Source organism: Paramormyrops kingsleyae, chromosome 3 (genome assembly GCF_048594095.1).
Source record: "Paramormyrops kingsleyae isolate MSU_618 chromosome 3, PKINGS_0.4, whole genome shotgun sequence".
Classification (NCBI taxonomy): domain Eukaryota; kingdom Metazoa; phylum Chordata; class Actinopteri; order Osteoglossiformes; family Mormyridae; genus Paramormyrops; species Paramormyrops kingsleyae.
Window position 1 is genome coordinate 15569402 of NC_132799.1, and position 19092 is coordinate 15588493.

Sequence of the window (19092 nt, forward strand, 5' to 3'; positions counted from 1 at the left end):
CATTCGGCACATGCTCGCCCCCTTTCTCTTCTCGTCCTCCCTGGCTGCTGTCAGTCCTGCCATCATTCCTGACATCTGGACCATTGGCGGTCGGCAGGCGTCTTGCTGGGAGCGTGGGTCTGTCCTGCCTTTGACCATTCTGGCTCCACTTCTCTGTCATTCCAGTTCATTCATCATCTGTCCCTCAACGTTGTTTTTCTCCTTTTTTCTGCTTCACTGTTCACCCTCCTCCTCCTCTCTCCTTCCCTTGCTTCCTTGGCCATCCCTCCCTCTCTGTGTTGCTTCCTTGGCCATCCCTCCCTCTCTGTGTTGCTTCCTTGGCCATCCCTCCCTCTCCGTGTTGCTTCCTTGGCCATCCCTCCCTCTCTGTGTTGCTTCCTTGGCCATCCCTCCCTCTCTGTGTTGCTTCCTTGGCCATCCCTCCCTCTCTGTGTTGCTTCCTTGGCCATCCCTCCCTCTCTGTGTTGCTTCCTTGGCCATCCCTCCCTCTCTGTGTTGCTTCCTTGGCCATCCCTCCCTCTCTGTGTTGCTTCCTTGGCCATCCCTCCCTCTCTGTGTTGCTTCCTTTGCCATCCCTCCCTCTCTGTGTTGCTTCCTTGGCCATCCCTCCCTCTCTGTGTTGCTTCCTTGATGTACTCAGGCTTCTCTAACCCCATACTAGCGCCTCCACCCCCCCCCCCCCCGTCCCCCAACCCTAAACCTGAAGACATCAAAGCAGAGGAACCACAGCTAGCAATTAGCAGAACTGTCGTCTGCTGGGCGCAACATGTGGTTTCACAGCAGGGGAACGGCAAGGCATCCTTAGTACCACATTTGTACGTACGGGCGTCTCCATTTCAGGATCTATTTCATGCCTTACAAATGATCACAAACCTGTAATGAACCGAAAGTGTTTTGATTGTAATTGTACTGTTATTATTATTATTATTTTTATTGTTCCAAAGATGGAATGAATTGTTTTTGGTCAAGCATGCTTAACCAGACAAGTCAACAGAGTGACTCAGTCTGTGATTCATAGTAATGGTTTAATCACAACCTGAATTTGCGGTTCCTTGGCCTGTGGGAAGATCTTCCCGTTATGATGGTAACTCTACCAGGCTGCATTGATTAATATTCATGTGTAGAAACTTATCTTCAGCGTTCTCTAAAGTGCTGAATGGAGCCCTGTTGTTTTTAGAAAGCCTCACTTGCTTCAGTTTGAAGATGCCATGCTCTTTGCCTCGCCGGACGTCTCTTGGTCTGTATCGTCTCTTTGCTTGACATCGAGGTGCCGCTCCATAAGCTCCCTCAGCGTGTTTGATTCTGGGCCCTGCAGACTCATTCTGGTCCCACAGACTCTCATTCTTATTGGTGGGGAGACCTCGCACCCTGGTCCGGCAGCCTGGCATGGTGCGGCCGTGGTGTCCAGTGACACGGTGAGGGATTCGGCCCTTTTCTGCTCGAGCGCTCGCTCTTGCACACTCGGGCGGCTTTGCCGCGTGTCGGCCGTGTCCCCTGAGGGTTACAGTACACGAGTAAGATCCAGTTTCTGTCTTTTATTTATTCCCTTAAAACTTGACTCTTTTACCCCCCCCCCCCCAAACCCCATCCCTAGTCCCTTCGCTCCTCTCAGACTCACTGGCTGTTTCTGATTTTTCCATTAAACACGATGAGGTTTTCTGAAATGTCTTGGCAGGCTCAAGTGTAAAGAAAACATTTTGTCAGTCTGCTTCTCCTGCTCCCCCCCCCCCTATCCTGTAGAAGACTCTTCTCTCTCAGGGTGAAATTTCTGTACACAGAATTCTTCTTGCAAGGCCAAAGTAGGCCACAGCTCTGTGACTTTAGCGGGACAGAATTAGAAAACGAGTGCGGCCTCTGGAACTGGGGAGTTTTTCCTATTATTATTACAATTTTTTTCCCCCTCCCTTCTCCTGTAAGGACAAGTGGAAAAAAATATGGTGCCCACTTTGCTGAAACACTTGCCATCGCTGACAGAGCGAGGGCAGTCTGCTAGCAGGTTGTCATTAGTTTACAAGGGCTGTTTGTCAGTGGTCGATCGGGTTACAGGGTAAACTCTGCTAGACAGTAATCGTTTCAGGGTAATTGCTAATCTGAAGCCCCTCACAGAAAGGAACTTTCTTTGGCTATACAATCCCCACTTGCCATCCGCCAGGCGTGCAGTATAGAGTTGCATTTCTCCAGAACCCCCCCCGCCCCATATCTGCCATTTTTTTTTATCCACGGTCGTCCCCCCCCCACCAATCCCTGGCCAATTTGTTGTGAAATTCCACGCGATCCCTTCTGAATGACGGACGTGGAGTAAAAATAAATTCAGGCCTCACTGTTTATTATTTCACTTGTCTCATTAAGTGACCTTAAGTGCTGTGGGGGGGTTGGGGGGGGGCTCTTTCTGATGAAATTTGCAGTGCTTTGTTGGTGCTGCAGTCACCTGGGTAAGACCTGCTTGTCAGGTGACGAGTGTAAATAGGAACAGTGAAAGATGTGGCCGCACAGCGCGGAGTGATTTCGCTCACGTGTGACATTGTGCCATGTACAGCTGGTTGGGGGGGGGGGGGGGGGGGGGGGGGCACGACTCTGCATCTGCCATGACTCTCAGCTCCTCCTGGGTAGCTTAAGGGGAGCAGGGGAGCATGCAGACTCTTCAAACCATGTCTGCGGGGGGTGCCTGACCCTTTGATCCCTCTGCAGGTCGATTCCTGCTCTCTAATAAAGACTGATTGAAGGGGATTTTCCCAAATCAAGCAAAGCGGTGAGAAAGCTCACCTTTTCAACTACTCTCTCTATGTCTCATTCTGTTATTATTTATTGCTGTGGGTTTCTGTGTGATCCAGAGGTTATGAGCAAGTTGTTATTAAGACCCTTAAACATAAATCCTATTACCAGGATTAAAGGATGTTCTCTTCTGTTTTTAGATGTTAAGTGCCGTAAAACCTTGTGTGAAAATGCTGTTTGCCTTTCCTGTGTGTGGCAGAAATCCCCTAGCGGTGTTTCTCTGGCATTTTCCTCCATTTATTTATGTAAAAAAAAAATAAACATCAGTCCAGACAACAGTCATTACGGTAATGGCAATCAAAGCAGACTAAAAGTGTCTCTTTCCTGGCAGATCAGTGATTTGTGGTTCGCCCTTTTTATCAAAAGAAAAGTGTGACTGTTGGTCCACAGCACAGTGAAACCCCGCCATTGATCTGTCTTGTGAACGTCTTCTGTGGTGATTTAAAAAAAATTAAAAAAAAAAAGTCAAAGGGAAGTCTTCCTGCAGCCGTGTGCAAATCGAATTTGACTCTACTTCATTTATGGCGACTTTGACGTTGTGAATATCAAACCTTCCCCCTTTCGTCGAATAAACAAGTCCAGTAACAGCTGTTTGAAATATCAGTCAACTGTTAAATCCAAGTGTTCAGCTCACGAGGCTGGGATTTTCCTGGCTCCGTTCAGAGGCATTCGCTCTGATTAATGATCCTGATTAACTCCTCCGATCCACCCATTCATGCATTTTTATTTACCTGTCAGTTTGTGGATAAGGCTGCGTCTCCCCCTTGTTGACTGCAGATGGAGGTGGTCGTGTCTCTGTCTCATACACAGCTCTGAGGGTAGCGGGCAGGTGTCTCATGACGGTGGGGTATAGCACGCGCCACTTAGCAGATGGCAAGACGTGTGCCATTTACATGACACCCACAAAAAGAAGAAGTCTTTAGCAGGGACCAGGGCCTGGGCAGAAATTAGCTTTTTTATTTACGTTTGGAGAGGTTTCATAAGCCACTGTGGTGAGTTTATTTCAGAACCAGGGATTAATAGCATTGTGAGATATGTACTGCACATCCTGGTAGATTAATCGGAGGATGGTGCCTCTTAGTCAAAGTACAGTAATGTGTCTTTTCTGATTAGTGGTATTGAACCCTTGGGAAGCTGAGCTTTCTCTGAACCTGTGAAGGTTAGTGGTTACAGGAGTGAGATCAGCAGTGTTTCCTGTTCTGGGAGATTGGGTGTGACATCATCTGTCTTCTCCAAGCATAAGAGGCAGCTGGGGGTGGACAACCTAAGGCCTGTTTCAGGTGGGGGAGGGTCTCCAGATTTATGTGACCCCCCATGGTGATAGACAGCTTCTAGTGAGAGAATCTGTGTTTGGTTTAATGCTGTCTTTATTAATGAGGTTTTCCATTTATTTTGTCGCTTGTGAACCCCAGCATATAGTTGGTCTGGGTTAACTCGGTTACTTTGGTCTCTAATGAATAGCTCTTACCTGGAGATGCCAGAGTCAGGGTTCCTTCAGCTGTCTCGTTCACTAAGGATTGAGGGGGTGAGGATGTTGGAGGGATGTGTTTGGAGAAAAGCTCCCGGCCCTGCTGTACGTTTGAGAAAACAGAAGTCGGTCTGCCGTTCATTTGAGGAACTGTCAAAGGTGTCATTATTTTACTTGTTCCTCTCAGTCCCACAATGCCTTCCTCCACCTCTAACCTTGACCTTTGATCAGGGAGCGACGAGTGGAAAATAAGATTCCTGTGCCTTTAAGTTGCAGTCACACGGTGGTGTGATTCTCAGCTGTTTCTTGCGCTGGACTGCAGTCTTGCAGTCCGCTTTCGCCCACCTTCGGTACAGTGACAGTGTTTTAGGCTTGTCTCACCACATCTGTGGGAACTCTGATCACGACTTAAGAGGTTGCCGTCTGCCCACAGGCCGAGTGCTTGCGTCTCACTCAACAGCACCCTCTAGTGCTCTGACATCATTGCACTGGCATGCCGTCTTTTCTCTTTTAAACAGGACTGAGATGAATGGTGTTTTGACTGCAGCGGATGAGCTACTTGTTTACACAGCGGCACCTCATCCCCCCCCCCCCACACACACACACACACCCCTACACCTCTATGAAAAACCCCAAAATCTGTGTACACGCTTAATTGCGCAGTGCATGTGACTCTGCTGCACCCACACCGTTACTCAGAGGCTTTGAGCGGGACTTCAGAGGCCCAACGGCAGCGTCTCTGATGTGTTTGAAAGACCTCATTGAATATCAGACCTTAGCAGTTGTGTGTTAATACCACAGTGTTGTTGCTGGCACACTTTTACATTGGGGGGAGGGGGGGTATAAACTGGGGAGGGTGATGCTTGTTTTGAAAAACTTGTTGTTTTTTCCTTGCTCCCCCCCCCCCACAGCACGATGTGTCACAGACGTCCCTGAAGGCTGCCCTGGACGCGGTGGTACAGGAGTGTGTGAGCTTTGTGGGGGTGGACATTAACATGTGCTCTGAGACCCTGATGAGGTAGGCCGAATACTTTCCATCAGCCGTCAGTAGCCCCTGCAGCAGCCGGTCAGACGCACCCCCCTTCCCCAGGTCCTGTTTAGTCTGACTCCCTGGTCAGGTCCTGGGCTGGGAATCGCTGGGCACTCCGCAGCGTCGGCCGACCGGTCCGGACTGAACCTCCCCAATCCCCTTACCCCCTCCCACCTCTTCCACCCCTCCTAGTGCGCTGCAGTCTGAGCTCAGGCCCTGTTCTGCTTATCGGGCCTGATCTCTGATGCTTGGCCCACTGACTGCCTCTGGTCTCCCCCCATCTGAGGTGTAATGTGGTGATGTGATGTATTTGCACTTGACTGGGGCACCTTCCTTATTAACAACAAAAAAAGGAACCTTCCTGAAGGGAAGGCCTCTGTTTGCTTGCGAGAAGCATTTTTCCCGCCCTGGTGGGTTGCAGTCGTTTAACGTTTCTGGACGTTTTAATCTGTGACTTTTTTGTTTTTTTTGCTCCGTTTCAGTTTGCTCAGTTCTTCTCGGTTCCGATACAGAGTTTGTATTTGAGGAGTGACGACAGAAAGCAGCTCATGCCTACAGTTATTGTACTAATAGGCATTGTTGTTTTTACTGAGAGTCTTGTGGAAAAAATGAAAATGGAACAAAAATTAATTGAATCTGCAGCATGAAAGTGAAAGGATATAAGACAGAGCAGTGGGATATTGAAAATATACACAATTTTGTGCATTAGATGCACTGAAAGAGAAGAGCATTTGTAGGGTGTGAGATCACTGTGGGTTTCTGCTGTAGTAACAAATAGTGTTAGTAACATTACAGTAATTTGTTGGTTATGTGTTATAGTAATGAATAGCTATAGCAATGTAATAATCTGGAAAAGTGTGGATTGGTGGAGTAATAAACAGTGGTAATAATGTTGCAGTACTCTAGCAAAATTATAAATTGTTATAGTAATAAACAGTTGCAGTAATTTGATTATAATCTGTGTTGTAGTAATAAACCACTGTAGTTATATCGTAGTAATCTGACCAAAGTACAGGTTGTTGTAGCAATAAACAGCTTGAGTAATAAGGCAGTAATCTGTCTATAATTTTTGTAGTAACATTGTAGTATTTTGGCTGTACTGTACATTGACAGTTTCACACAAGTCACAGTCTCTCTAGAGACACCCATTGCCCCTGTGATATTCCTACCACAGGTACGTGGCGGGCCTGAATGCAGGACGGGCGCGGAACATCGTGGAGTGGCGCGAGAAGAACGGGCCCTTTCTGAACCGTGAGCAGCTGAAGCTGGTGAAGGGTCTGGGGCCCAAGAGCTTCCAGCAGTGCGCCGGCTTCATCAGGGTCAACCCTGAGAACGGCCAGGCCCCGTGCAGGTGGGACAGCGCTGCCCCCTCCGTGGGTGCCCCAGCCCTGCGAATCACAGACCACCAGAGGGGCTGCTTGGTAACAGCCTAAGCTGCCACATTTGTGCCTGTGCCCACAGCAATACCGCAGGAGGAGTCCAAGGGACGGCACCTCCTAAGAGGGGGAAGGGGAAGGGGAAGGCCCTGTCTGCTGGTGACTGCCAGCCAAACCCCCTGGACCAGACCTGTATCCACCCCGAGTCCTACAGCACCACCCTCAGGTTAGGCTATGCCACTGCATCTGCAGGCCTGGTGCCTGGAGCGTGTCTCGCTTCTGTCACTGTCCTCCGTTTAACGGGCAGAGGCGGCTCGTGGTCGATTTGCACAGTTGGTGCTGATGTCAGAGGCATACCAGGCATCTGTGTGTAGACCCACATGTTCCAGCGGCGGGAGGTGAAACGGGCGTGAACTGGGCAACGAGGGCCCGGGGCATATTCCCAAATGCTCTGGGTACAGAAGGACCCTTGGCGTGGGGGGGTGGGGCTTTGCTGAGCGGGTCACCCTTTTGTGTGACCCTGCTCACAGCTGCCCGAAACCGGCTCACTACATTTACCCCAAGAGCCCCCCAGGGGAAAGTATCTCCCCAGGACAGCCAAACTATTCCTCTGTGTGTGTGTGTGTGTGTGTGTGTGTGTGTGTGTGTGTGTGTGTGTGTGTGTGTGTGTGTGTGTGTTTAGCTGTTTTAAAAAGAAGCATGCAAAGCATATTATTGCTGCTTGTTGTAAACATTTGGGTGATTTTGAGGTTTCTTGCTGTTTCGGAATGATCATGTGCAACTTTATGCAAAGTCTACAACAGAGTCCTGCACGGGTCCACTTTTGGAGACCCGCACCCACCCGCACAGCTCAGCACCACACCCGCACAGCTCAGCACCACACCCACACTGTACAGCACCACACCCGCACAGCTCAGCACCACACCCGCACTGTACAGCACCACACCCGCACAGCTCAGCACCACACCCGCACTGTACAGCACCACACCCGCACTGTACAGCACCACACCCGCACAGCTCAGCACCACACCCGCACTGTACAGCACCACACCCGCACAGCTCAGCACCACACCCGCACAGCTCAGCACCACACCCGCACTGTACAGCACCACACCCGCACAGTACAGCACCACACCCGCACAGCACAGCACCACACCCGCACAGTACAGCACCACACCCGCACAGCACAGCACCACACCCGCACAGCACAGCACCACACCCGCACAGCACAGCACCACACCCGCACAGTACAGCACCCGTGAATATTTCAAAGTTAAATCCACACCTGCCCGGGCCCGTTAACATTCCGCCCGTTACCCGCCTGTACCCGTGATAAATTACACACAATTATTTTTTCTATGCACCTCTCAACGTGACAAGCGCTAGGCTTACATGAATTTTGAATTTAAATGAAAAAGTCAGTTTAACACAAAATCTAATCAGATAGATCTAAGCTATCCATACTGTGACGAGCGTGAAAGAGAGAACACGACGACACGCTTCAGCAAGGATTCAGACGTGTATGTGAATGTTTGTCGAGGCGGTTATCTAATGGTGCGTTCGTTTTTCACTCGGAACTCGGAAATTCCAAGTTGAGTGACATCACGTCCGACAATCTCCCGTTCGAGCTACCGCATCTCAGAACAAACATGGCTGCCTCCATGAACACGCTGCTGTGTGTTGTTGCTTTATATTTTAGCAGATTTGGAGTAAGATTATTTTTTCCGAGAAACAAACAAACAAGAAACACAAACTAGTCAAACCACATTAAAAGCTTTATAAAATATTTTAGCACATTCATAGCAATATTCTTTTTTCGAGAGGCAAACAAACTACAAACAAACCAAAGACACTAACAAGTCTGGTAAAAATCTGATATTGCACGATAGGATACTGTTTACGCTCATGATATGGTATTCTCTAAATCGAACACGTGCAGTTACATTTATAACAATTAATACATTTAACAAAATAAACATTTTTAAAGATTTATAAAATAGAATTACTGTTGAGTGTGTAAGTCGCCATGTTGAAATTACGTCACAGGGGCAACTCGGACAACAAAATCTTGTCCGACATCAATGTCATAAAAGAGGCGTGTTTCCGACGGGAAGTGACGTTTTTCGTGACGTTTTCATACGAGTTCCTACTTGAAGAGAAATAATCGAAAGCACCATAAGGTACCCCCGACATACTGAACACACTGTGATGATGACAATTTGTACATAATAGTCTAATACATAGATATTTTCGCTTATATGTTATTTTTGCAGGCTACAGTACTGTTTTGATTGACCTGCTACCCGCCCGTGTGTAATGAATTACCCGCCCACATACCCGCCCGTAAAATTCCAGAACATTAAAATCCGCCCGTTTCAGCAACTATCTGCGGGTACCCGACCCGGTGCAGGACTCTGGTCTACAGAAAGATGGAAAGGTGTGTGTGTGTGTGTGTCTGGGTGTGTGGATTAGGTTTATATTACATTGTGGGGACCAAATGTGGGAACCACAATGTAATAAAAACCTGTTTTCTTTTTTGACATTGTGGGGACAATTTTTCAGGTCTCACAAAGATCAGTGAATGCAATCAAAAAAGTGAAAATGCCAAAAGTCTCATTTTGTTTGGTTAGTTATGGTTAAGGTTAGGGCTGGGTGGGGGTTAAGGTCGTCATGTTGCGATTAGAGTTTTCCCCATACAAATGAATGGAGTGTCCCCACAAATATATAATTACAAACCTGTGTGTGTGTGTGTGTGTGTTGTGTAAGGTTTTTGCTCATGTATGTCCAGTGTTAGTGTGTTATTGTTAACGTCAAAGTGTGAATTTGCCAACAAGCTCTGACCTTTACTCAGCTGTCAGGTCACAAGGGTGGGGCTGGGGGGCAGATAGGGTGTGGTAAATAGGGGCAGGGCAGATAGGGTGTGGTAAATAGGGGCAGGGCAGATAGGGACGGAGTCTAACTACTAATAGACTCGCTGAGGAAGTTGTTCTCTTCACATCGGCGCTGACGTTGCGGGACGGGGGAAAAAAAGCCATTTCTCCTGAGTTTGTTTTCTTTCCTATCGGTTCTGCTTCATTTCCCGCTAAACCAGGCAGAAAGACTGTGCCCTGATACCAGTAATTATTGTTACTACATCGTATTGTTACCAAATGGAGTTTGAGCCATGGCTGTTCGTGCGTGTTTTCCGTGCAGTGTAACCAGCACTGAGCTGCAGTGACCACGTCACACTGGGGCAGTGAGCACGTTTCAGGGCTGAATGCAAAATGAGACATTTCCTTGCGATGGGAGATTTACTTCAGCTGAGTGTTTTGTTGTGGCGGGCTGCTGGGACTGGGGGGCGGGGGGGTCTGTGCTCGGAACAGAGGGTAAATGTTAAGGAATCAAACAGTGTAGTTTGTAAGATTTACAGCTTTTAATGACAATGACAAGTATGCTCCCCCCCCCCCCCCCCCCCCTTCACGAGAGAAGGTCCTGGCAGGTGGCACTACCTAAACAGACTGGCAGGACCACTCCTCTCTCTTTACCCTGCCGGGACTTTTGCGTGGGGGTGGGGGGTATGACACAGACCAATCCCTAAGTCTTTAGCATAACATTTGCACACTATCTGCATATCCTTAAGGTTATATATTTGTGTGCCCTTCTCTGCATCCAGCCTTACAGCCTCTGTGTTTGCCAGCTATGGACTCAGTTTCTTAATGATGAACCAGGATTTTCTGATTATCTTGGTGTGCTATTCCAGCGCATAGCTGGCCAGAGAACACATGCCCAGGGCGGTCAGGGTATAGAAAGCATCCTTCCTGCCAGGAGGGTAGTCACTAAGGTAATGGATGTAGGGGGCAGACGGCGAACTTAAATGAATTATGCATGTGAACCAGGCGAGGGTCGGCCCGCTTTGTTTGGGGAGCGATTGTGTTGCATTATGGGCCGTTTCCGAGGTGCGGGCCGGTCAGGAGTGATGGGGTATCAAGTTGCTCTAATGCGATGAACCGGATACCCAGAACAGCACGGCAGTGTTGGAGCGCAGCCGCTGGGAATGACTTCCCAAACACACACACACACACCCTGATCCACGTGGACGTCCGGCCTCCCCAGCAGTGATTCAGGGCCAGGTGTGTGTAGATGGTCTTCGAGGTGCATCAGGCTTTTCCCTGCTATCTACCAAAGCTGTCTGAGGAATCCAGGGTCGAGGACTTAACAGTGTTTGCCAATAACACCTGTGAAGATCGCGTCTCGTGCCTGGCAGAGAAAAGCTGATTGGAGGGGTGGGATCTCCCAGGGAGGAGGGCGGATGCAGCTCTGGAAAGCATCTCTCTGGGGCCCACCCGCACACCCCCCCTACGCCCCCACACAACCCAGAAGCAGAACTAGTCCCCGTGCCGTGTTAAGTCCCTGTTTTTCATTATGGGGTCGGAATAAGTGGAATCTTAAAAAAAAGAGGCATTTGAGCTTATGATACCTTAAAGAAAAACATACAGGGGGAAACATGAGCAAGGTTGGGTCCGCGTGGAAACCCGAGCCACCGCGGAATCGCCGGCCACCGCGAGAGCCTGTGCTCTGGCTGTTCATAAATCAACCCAGAGTTTCCTTCATCGAAGGGGCAGCCAACAGAGGGGAAAGCCTTTCAGTTTTCAAAGTGTTGAGCCCCATGATGAGCACCGCAGAGGCGGGTGGTTGGTTTGTGAATTCTTTTGTCCCCCCTCCCACCCCATCCTCGACTCTTTTCCTCCATCAAGATGTGGATATTCCCAGGGAATCACTCTGTGCTTTGGAACTTGCTAATGGCTCAGAATCAATGGCATGCCCCTCACCGCTGACCCACAAGCCATGTATCGATCCCCCCTCCCCCCCCCCCAAAGTGCCCGCCCCGACTAACTTGTTGCCGAGGGTAAAGTGATCCTTCTGTGACCGACATGGGACGCTGGCCATGCTGATTTTCACCTCAGTGAGGTTTGGGGATCTGAGGAAGAGGCTGCAACTGCTGGGGAAATTAAGGCGGGGGGTCTTCACTCTGTCTGTCATACTGTGGGGGCCTTGAAAGGTCTCTGTTGGCCTGCTGGTGTTAAATCCTAAGGTCCCATTACTAAGATCATTCTCAGTGGCTGGTGGCCGGTGGTCGTCACCCTTGAATTCGGTGCCGTGTCGGTCACGGTCCTCATGATGGCTCTGGTGTTGGAGGGGTGGGGGTAGGGAGGAGCCTGGGGGGTTGAGCCCGTGGTGATGGCGTGCGCAGCTGCAGAGAGCGACATATGCACAGAGAGTGTCGATTTACAGCCCCAGGCCCCGGCCTGCCAACGGCACCGTTTACCCATGGGGGGGTGGGGAAGGGGGGCAGGAAGTGGGCGTGGCCCAACCCCACCTGCCCTGTCCCTCACCCCGAGTGACAGCTGCGGTCCCAGGCTGGCGTCAGGCTGGCACTGTGGCAGACATCCATCATCGATGCTGCCCCCCCCCCCCCTTCAGCTGCGGCCTAAATTCCAGCCCCACAAGCCCCGGCACATTCCTCGAGGCACCTCTGCTACGCACCCCCCAGCCCCATCCATGGAGTCTCCTGTTTGTGACGCAGGAGTCTCGGGGTGGTGGTGGGGGGGGGGTCGCGATGGATGGTTCCTGCTCGGTTTAGTGAAAACACAGGCCGTGAAAAATACCCAGAAGTCAAGGGAGTCGGTGAAGACGGGGCCCTCAAAGCACAGGGGGCACCATCCTTCACCATAGTACCTGTGGAAGATTGATGGATGGCACCGATGGTGGTGAAGATGTCCCAGCAGATCTCTCACAGATTTATAGGCGGCTCGGTCCCAAAGCCGGCAAGCCAGGCATTCTGGGACAGCAGAACCCAGGATTTAGGCTGCAGTTACTCCTTCTGCTGCCCCCCCATGTCCAAATCTATGTCTTTGACCCATACATGATTCTCCCCCCATTTCTAGAGGACTTTAGAGTGCATTCAGGCTCATGTGGCTCCCCTGTGGGTCATCCTGGGGCCCCCACACCCCTGCCCCCCCGATCTGCCTTTCCCATCACAGGCTATAAAGGGAGTCCCCGCTCATCAAAGCCGGACAGGTGGGGGGGCTTCTCACAGTTTTCCGGGCACCACTTGTGGCAGTTGGGTAGGAGTGATAAGGAAATGGACCACATTGCATGTAGAGCACAAACGTGAACCATGCGGCATACCCTCTGTTACCCTCTGGAGGGCGCTGTTCAGAGTTTGCTTGTCTGTACCTGGCCTGACAGTCGTGCTGCCTTCTCCCTCCGCAGCTCTACCCCACCCGTGTCACCCATGGGGGGGCATATCTCCCTCTCTCCCTCTCTCCTTTCCTCCCCCCCCATTCCCCTAAGCATCTTTTTCTCTCTCCCCTGTACTTCTGTGTCAAACCCCCCTGTGGGTCGGGATCTTGCTGCCTCACCTTACACTGTGTTCACACATCTCCCTTACCTATTAATCCACACCCCCCCCCCCCCCACACACACACACACACACACACACTCCATTCTTTGTTTATAGTACATAGGAGGCGGCGTTAAGCACCCTCTCTCATGTTTTGCTTTTGTCTGGCAGTTGTGCTGGCCACATGCCCCCCCCCCCCGCCCCCCCCACTATAAAGTGTGTCTTGTCTCCCCTGGTCCCAGGTTCCTGGCTCTGATCAAGAGCGAGGTGCAGGAAGTCGGCCAGCCAGAGCTGAAGTGGCGCGTGGAGGACAGGGTGAAGCTCGGAGGCCTGGAGGCACTGGCCCGCACTCTGGACACCTCCCCCGAGACGCTGCAGCTCCTCGTGGACGGCCTCACCCAGCCCCCGGGCTTTGACATCCGCCAGGGTACTGTCCGTGTCATGGGGACCCTTGGCAGAGAGGCGCATGTGGAAGGTGTTCAGGCATATCAGTCTGATGCTGATTAGCATTTAATTGGTCATGTAGTGGGTAAAGGCACAAACTCATGAGTGTCTAGTTGTAGTAATTTGCAGAGGTGGCAATTTCAGGACCAGAAAGTAAAAATCCAGACCATGATTTACTTTCAACCAACCAGTTGAGCATAAAGAGTAACAGAGTACTCAACTGGTTGGTTGAAACAAAATCTTGGTCTGGATTTTTACTTTCTGGTCCCGAAATTGGCACCTCTGGTAATTTGCCAAAGTAACAATCCCTGCTGAATATATAGGTGGATGCAGAAGTTAAACTATAAAACAGTTCTTATTAGACCTGTAATCGGAACAGGGTCTGGATCCGACAGCTTTGTCCACTCCTGGGTTTTGCAGGAGTCCACCAGAATTCAGGCAGAATTACTGTCCATCAGAAGCATTGACAAATTGCTGCGGTTTCGGCAAACTGCACTACAGTGCCTGCTTGCTCTGGGCATCAAGCTCTATTACTCCAGAAACTGTCGTCTAGTCCTATGAAAAGGGTTGCCATGTATTCAGCCCTAATAGAATCCACATGTGGAGAGAGCAGTGATGCATCCCTGTGTGCGATCACCTCTAAAAGGGGGCCTATTAATAATATCACTGTCAGCAGACTCTCAGATAACAAGCCGCATCTTCGGTGGGGGGGGGGGGGATGAAAGCTGGGAGCGCCACCCACCCCGCGTGGACGTGCAAAGCCCGTTTAACGGGATGCTCAGCGAGGTTTTCCTCTTTTCACTTTGGCCTTTATTTTTCGTGAGACTGTGTTCCGTGTCGTCGCCATGTGGAGCTGCCCGCTGCTTTGATATACTGGGCTTTCTCCACCTTCCACTGCTCTCTCGGATCGCCTGGCGTCCCGACTGAACTTCTGCTTTTTATCACAATGTCGGGTCGCTCTCCTCGAGTAGCTGTGAGATGCTATTATCTTCACTATTAATGTTTGGAACATCTCTCCGTCCAACACTGTTATTTTGGGTTGTGGTTCAAGGATGGGCCTCTGTTCCCCTTCCCCCCCCCCCCCGCCTCCCCCCTCCACCACCTCTCAAAAATGATGTTTCTTAAATGAATGATTCCTTAGCGGGGCTTGTAGGCAATCCAAACAAGTAATAGGATAAGAATTTTAAAAACAGTAAATGGAAAAACATAACCTGAAATGAGTAAGGTTGTGTATGGGTTTGTATTTACCACATTGTGGGGTCCAAATGTCCCACAATGTGGTAAATCCTGACGGTGCGGAGATGGTGGTCGGTGTGCTGACGGTGCGGAGATGGTGGTCGGTGTGCTGACGGTGCGGAGATGGTGGTCGGTGTGCTGACGGTGCGGAGATGGTGGTCGGTGTGCTGACGGTGCGGAGATGGTGGTCGGCGTGCTGACGGTGCGGAGATGGTGGTCGGCGTGCTGACGGTGCGGAGATGGTGGTCGTTGTGCTGACGGTGCGGAGGTGGTGGTCGTTGTGCTGACGGTGCGGAGATGGTGGTCGGTGTGCTGACGGTGCGGAGATGGTGGTCGGCGTGCTGACGGTGCGGAGATGGTGGTCGTTGTGCTGACGGTGCGGAGATGGTGGTCGGCGTGCTGACGGTGCGGAGATGGTGGTCGGCGTGCTGACGGTGCGGAGATGGTGGTCGGCGTGCTCACGGTGCAGAGGTGGCTTGCTAATGATGCAGAGACGAGACTTGCTGTGCTGATGGTGCAGGGACAGGCACGACTTCCACATCCCTATCCGACCATCTAGGGCAATCTGTTCTTAGCTCTCTCGAGTGCTGCACTCTCCGCATGTGTTTGATCCTCCACCTCATTCACCACTCCCCCCCCCCCCCCACCCACCCAGATTTCGAGCAGGCGGATTTCAAGCGGGGCATCATTTCGATGGCCGACCTCCAAGCGGGCGTCGTCCTCACAGGCCGCGTGGAGAACACCACCCTATTCGGCGCCTTCGTGGACATCGGCGTTGGACGCTCAGGACTCATTCACAAAAGCCGCATCACTCCGGAAAAATTGCCCACCCAGCGTCGCGGTCGCAGCCTGGCACTGGGCCCTGGGGAGCGAGTGGAGGTGCGGGTGCTGAACGTGGACTCCCAGCGTGGACGCATTGGCCTGGACCTCCTGCGGGTCGTCACTTAATCTGCGCACCGTCTGCGTGGCCAGTGTTCATCTCTGCGAGTTAGCAGAAACAGGAAACTTTTTTTTTTTTCTCACTGAACATTCCCTCGGGGCTGAGAGCTCGAAAGTTATCGCTGTTAGTTTTTGTTTTTGTTTAATAAAAGAAAGTGCTTCTCTGAAAGTCGCAAAATATCCATATAAAATTCAACTTCACCTCCCTGTTTCCTTGTCTGGAATCAGACTCCATAGCCGAGAGGGACCGGTTCTGACAGGCCGTGCTTGTCGCGGTGTGAAAATGTGTGGTGCATGTGAGTGCCGGCGGGGGGGGGGGGGTCTCTCATTTTCTCGGGATTATTTAGAGCTGGGTGATAGAAACACTGCATCAACGTCGTCATATAAAATTTAAACGGTAAGAAATTGGTGTGGTGGTACACGTACTACAATTTAACGGATGATACACAACAGACTGGTGGTGTGTACTGTAAAAAAAAAAAAAGAAAGACTTGTACCAACTAAAAACTGGAAATACTGCAAACTGATTTACTTGAAGCATTGGCACCCAGTAGAACATTCAGAATGCAAGTGCTTACAGTCACAGGCACCAGTAATTAGGGTTTCTGCTTTCAGTCTGAAGAAATACAGGACAAATCACATCACGCACTCATTCAAAGCAGGACACAGCACGCTATCCTTCAGTACGGGACGGGTGGCAATTCTGTGTGTTACACCCTATGACGAAAAAGTTTATTTTTGTATCACGTATATGTAAAGGTTGGATTTCAGGTTGCAGTCCATTCAATCGAAGCAAAAATGGAGCCTTAAAGTAAAGAACTAACGAGCTCAATAATACCGTGATAATTATCGGTATCAACTGGCATGAAATAAAATCGCGATAAAATGTTTTGACATTTTGTACAGTTCTAGCACTGTTAATATGTTTTTGTTGTGAATGCGAGTCACATCGAGTGAGTTTGGCAGTTGAGGGGGAAAAAATGTATTTGATGGAATTGACACTGGAAATTAAATGCAAAGAGGAAATACTAACATTCTTTATTCCGGATGGGTGTTGACAATGGGATTGGCCTGGGGTGACAGATTGGGAATTATTATGGAGAATATCCCGACAATATGTAATTACATACTACTTACCACATCACGTGCAAGTTAGTTAACCCAGACTGCTGCAATCTGACCCCTTTTTCATGGTAGTGGTTCTATAATAAGTTATGTAAATGCATACATATCAGTTATACAGCAGTAAACAGATTGTGATATCTAGCTTGTCATTCTGACTGAATCACGACAGCCTCTGAGTGATGCAGTTGCTATGGTAACCCCTTAAACGATGCCATCGCTATGGTGCCTGCCAGCAGATGCACTGTCCCCAGCTGTTCTTCAGCAGGATCTGCCCAGCGGCTGATTGACGGTCCCTCACAGTTGGGGGGTGGGGGTGGGGGTTCAAGGATCCAGCTGCCAGACAGCAATAACATGAAGGGGGTTTGGGGAAAAGCCAGACGTAATTATCACAGGACATCAGCATGTTAATCAGGCATTTTGAAAATTAATCCCATATTCCCTGCCGATATTACTGTGTCTGTTTGTGTCAGTGCAGCAGAAAAAAAAATAAATAAACAGGCCACATGCCACGTACCATGAGGCATAGCCCAAGGAAACATCCAGCCAGCCCCCCCTCCCCCCCCCCACAGCATGGCTGCCACCCACAGGATGGGATAAATTATAAGTACACCCTGAGACACCATCTTGCCTTCCCGAGATCTTTAATCACAAGAAGCCAGTAGACCCGTGGCTATTTTCTGTGGCAGTCATCTTCGTTCCGGTTTTGGTTCATTCACTTCGTCTTTCCGCTGAGCCCACTAACCATTTACACCGTTGCCCCTGCCACGTTTATTGTGAGTTTCAGCTCCATGTCATGGGCCTCTCGCCGCTTCTGGGGGGTTTAAAGTCGTTTTCTGAGATCTTGCTTGTGGGAGACATGGAGGAGAAGGAGCAGGTGGAGGTCCTGTTTGCCTCTCCGCCACATCAGGACGCTGTTGGCACCAGGCCCAGGCGGAGCTTGCTCGTGGAGGATGGCGTAATGTGGCCCGGCTGCCAAGTAAGCAGGAACAGCGGGCCGAGGACGTGAGGGCGCAGGGCCGAGAGGCAATACCTCGCAGTCTGGAGCGTCGCGCCAAGATGGCCGCCAAGAGAACCGGGGTGACCCAGGATCCGGCCCCTGAAGTGCATCGGCATGTGCTGAATGTGCTCACCGCTTTCGCACAGCCGTCCCACTGAGGGCGATGTGGAACGATGTGATGGCTGTCACTCACGGTAACAGAGAGCGCCCACTACTGGCAGACGTATGCACTGCGCCAGGGCCCTGTTTTTATTGGAGCGTGTGGTTACCCATCTCAGCTGTGCGGGGAGGAGGTTCCGCATGATCCCTGCTCATCTGGTCGGGTCCGCAAGCCTGGCAAAAAGAATCCCAAACCGGTGAGACCGGTCCTCCGGACCCAAGCTGGCCTGCAGTAATCAGACATGCTCGTCATTATCCCCACTAGATGGGGGCAGGTTTTGTTATGCCATTAGGAGGGTGACAGTCCCTTCCCCCAGGCACCCGCCCTTGCCAGTGAGTCACCTCGCGGTTTTTCCCCATTACATCGTTTTTCATTAGCTAAATTGAGGTAGGGTGAATGTCAGATGTAATTTAAACAAGCGTTCCGGCAGGCCGACGTCTTTGGCACAGGTGCCAGGGTCCGTGTGTGAGGGCTGGCGAGGTAAAGGGGGCCGGGGGCGCTGTTTGTGTCTTGCTGCCACCCATCAAAAAAGTCGCCGGCCACTTGTGTTTTATTTACGGTCATGGTTGTGTATGTGCGGTCATGCACATGTGACCGGCGTGTCATGGGTAGGAGGGCATGTTTTTAATTTCATAGGACTAAATAACGGTTTTTTATTTGCTTTTCGAGGTACTGCTGAAATCCATAACAGTTGATCTCAGATAAAGAGCAGGATTGCGACTGGGGCCGACTCGAACCTACCGCCGTTTCCATGGACACTCAGGAACGAAATTCCAGCTGTATCACTTAGCAACGTGCTGCTAGTAAATAAATATTTAAATTACTCACGGGACGGAACTCTTGTGGGACAGTTGTTGTTTACATTATGTTGGGGTGAGGGAGGGGGAGTATCACAATCTAAATAGTTTGGAAGGGGAACTAATGATCGTTCCAGGGGGCTTTTATTCATTTATAAATGACGCCGCTCCTATCTGAGTGTCTGTAGCTGACTGTGTCGGGTGAGTTACCTGGATATCTGTGACGGCCCCAAACTAAGGTCAGTGCAGTTTCATCTTTTCACCCAATACAACTAAATCGGTGTCAGAGTGACACTGGATTTCCGATCTTTGTCTGAATGTCGATATCCATGAGCTTCTCACCTTCAGCGCCATGCAGGAATCTTT

The 19092-nt window shown here is 50.4% G+C and overlaps 1 protein-coding gene across 1 annotated transcript in view; it reads left to right on the top strand.

The window, feature by feature from the left end:
- Window positions 1–16205, top strand: part of srbd1 (S1 RNA binding domain 1) — a 62743-nt gene extending 46538 nt beyond the window's left edge. The window contains exons 18-22 of the mRNA XM_023804389.2: window positions 5152–5258; window positions 6445–6621; window positions 6732–6872; window positions 13271–13455; window positions 15364–16205. Of these exons, the coding sequence (XP_023660157.1) occupies window positions 5152–5258; window positions 6445–6621; window positions 6732–6872; window positions 13271–13455; window positions 15364–15656 (903 nt within the window). The 3' untranslated portion in view covers window positions 15657–16205. The remainder of the gene's footprint in view (window positions 1–5151; window positions 5259–6444; window positions 6622–6731; window positions 6873–13270; window positions 13456–15363) is intronic.
- The last annotated feature ends 2887 nt before the right edge of the window (window positions 16206–19092 follow it).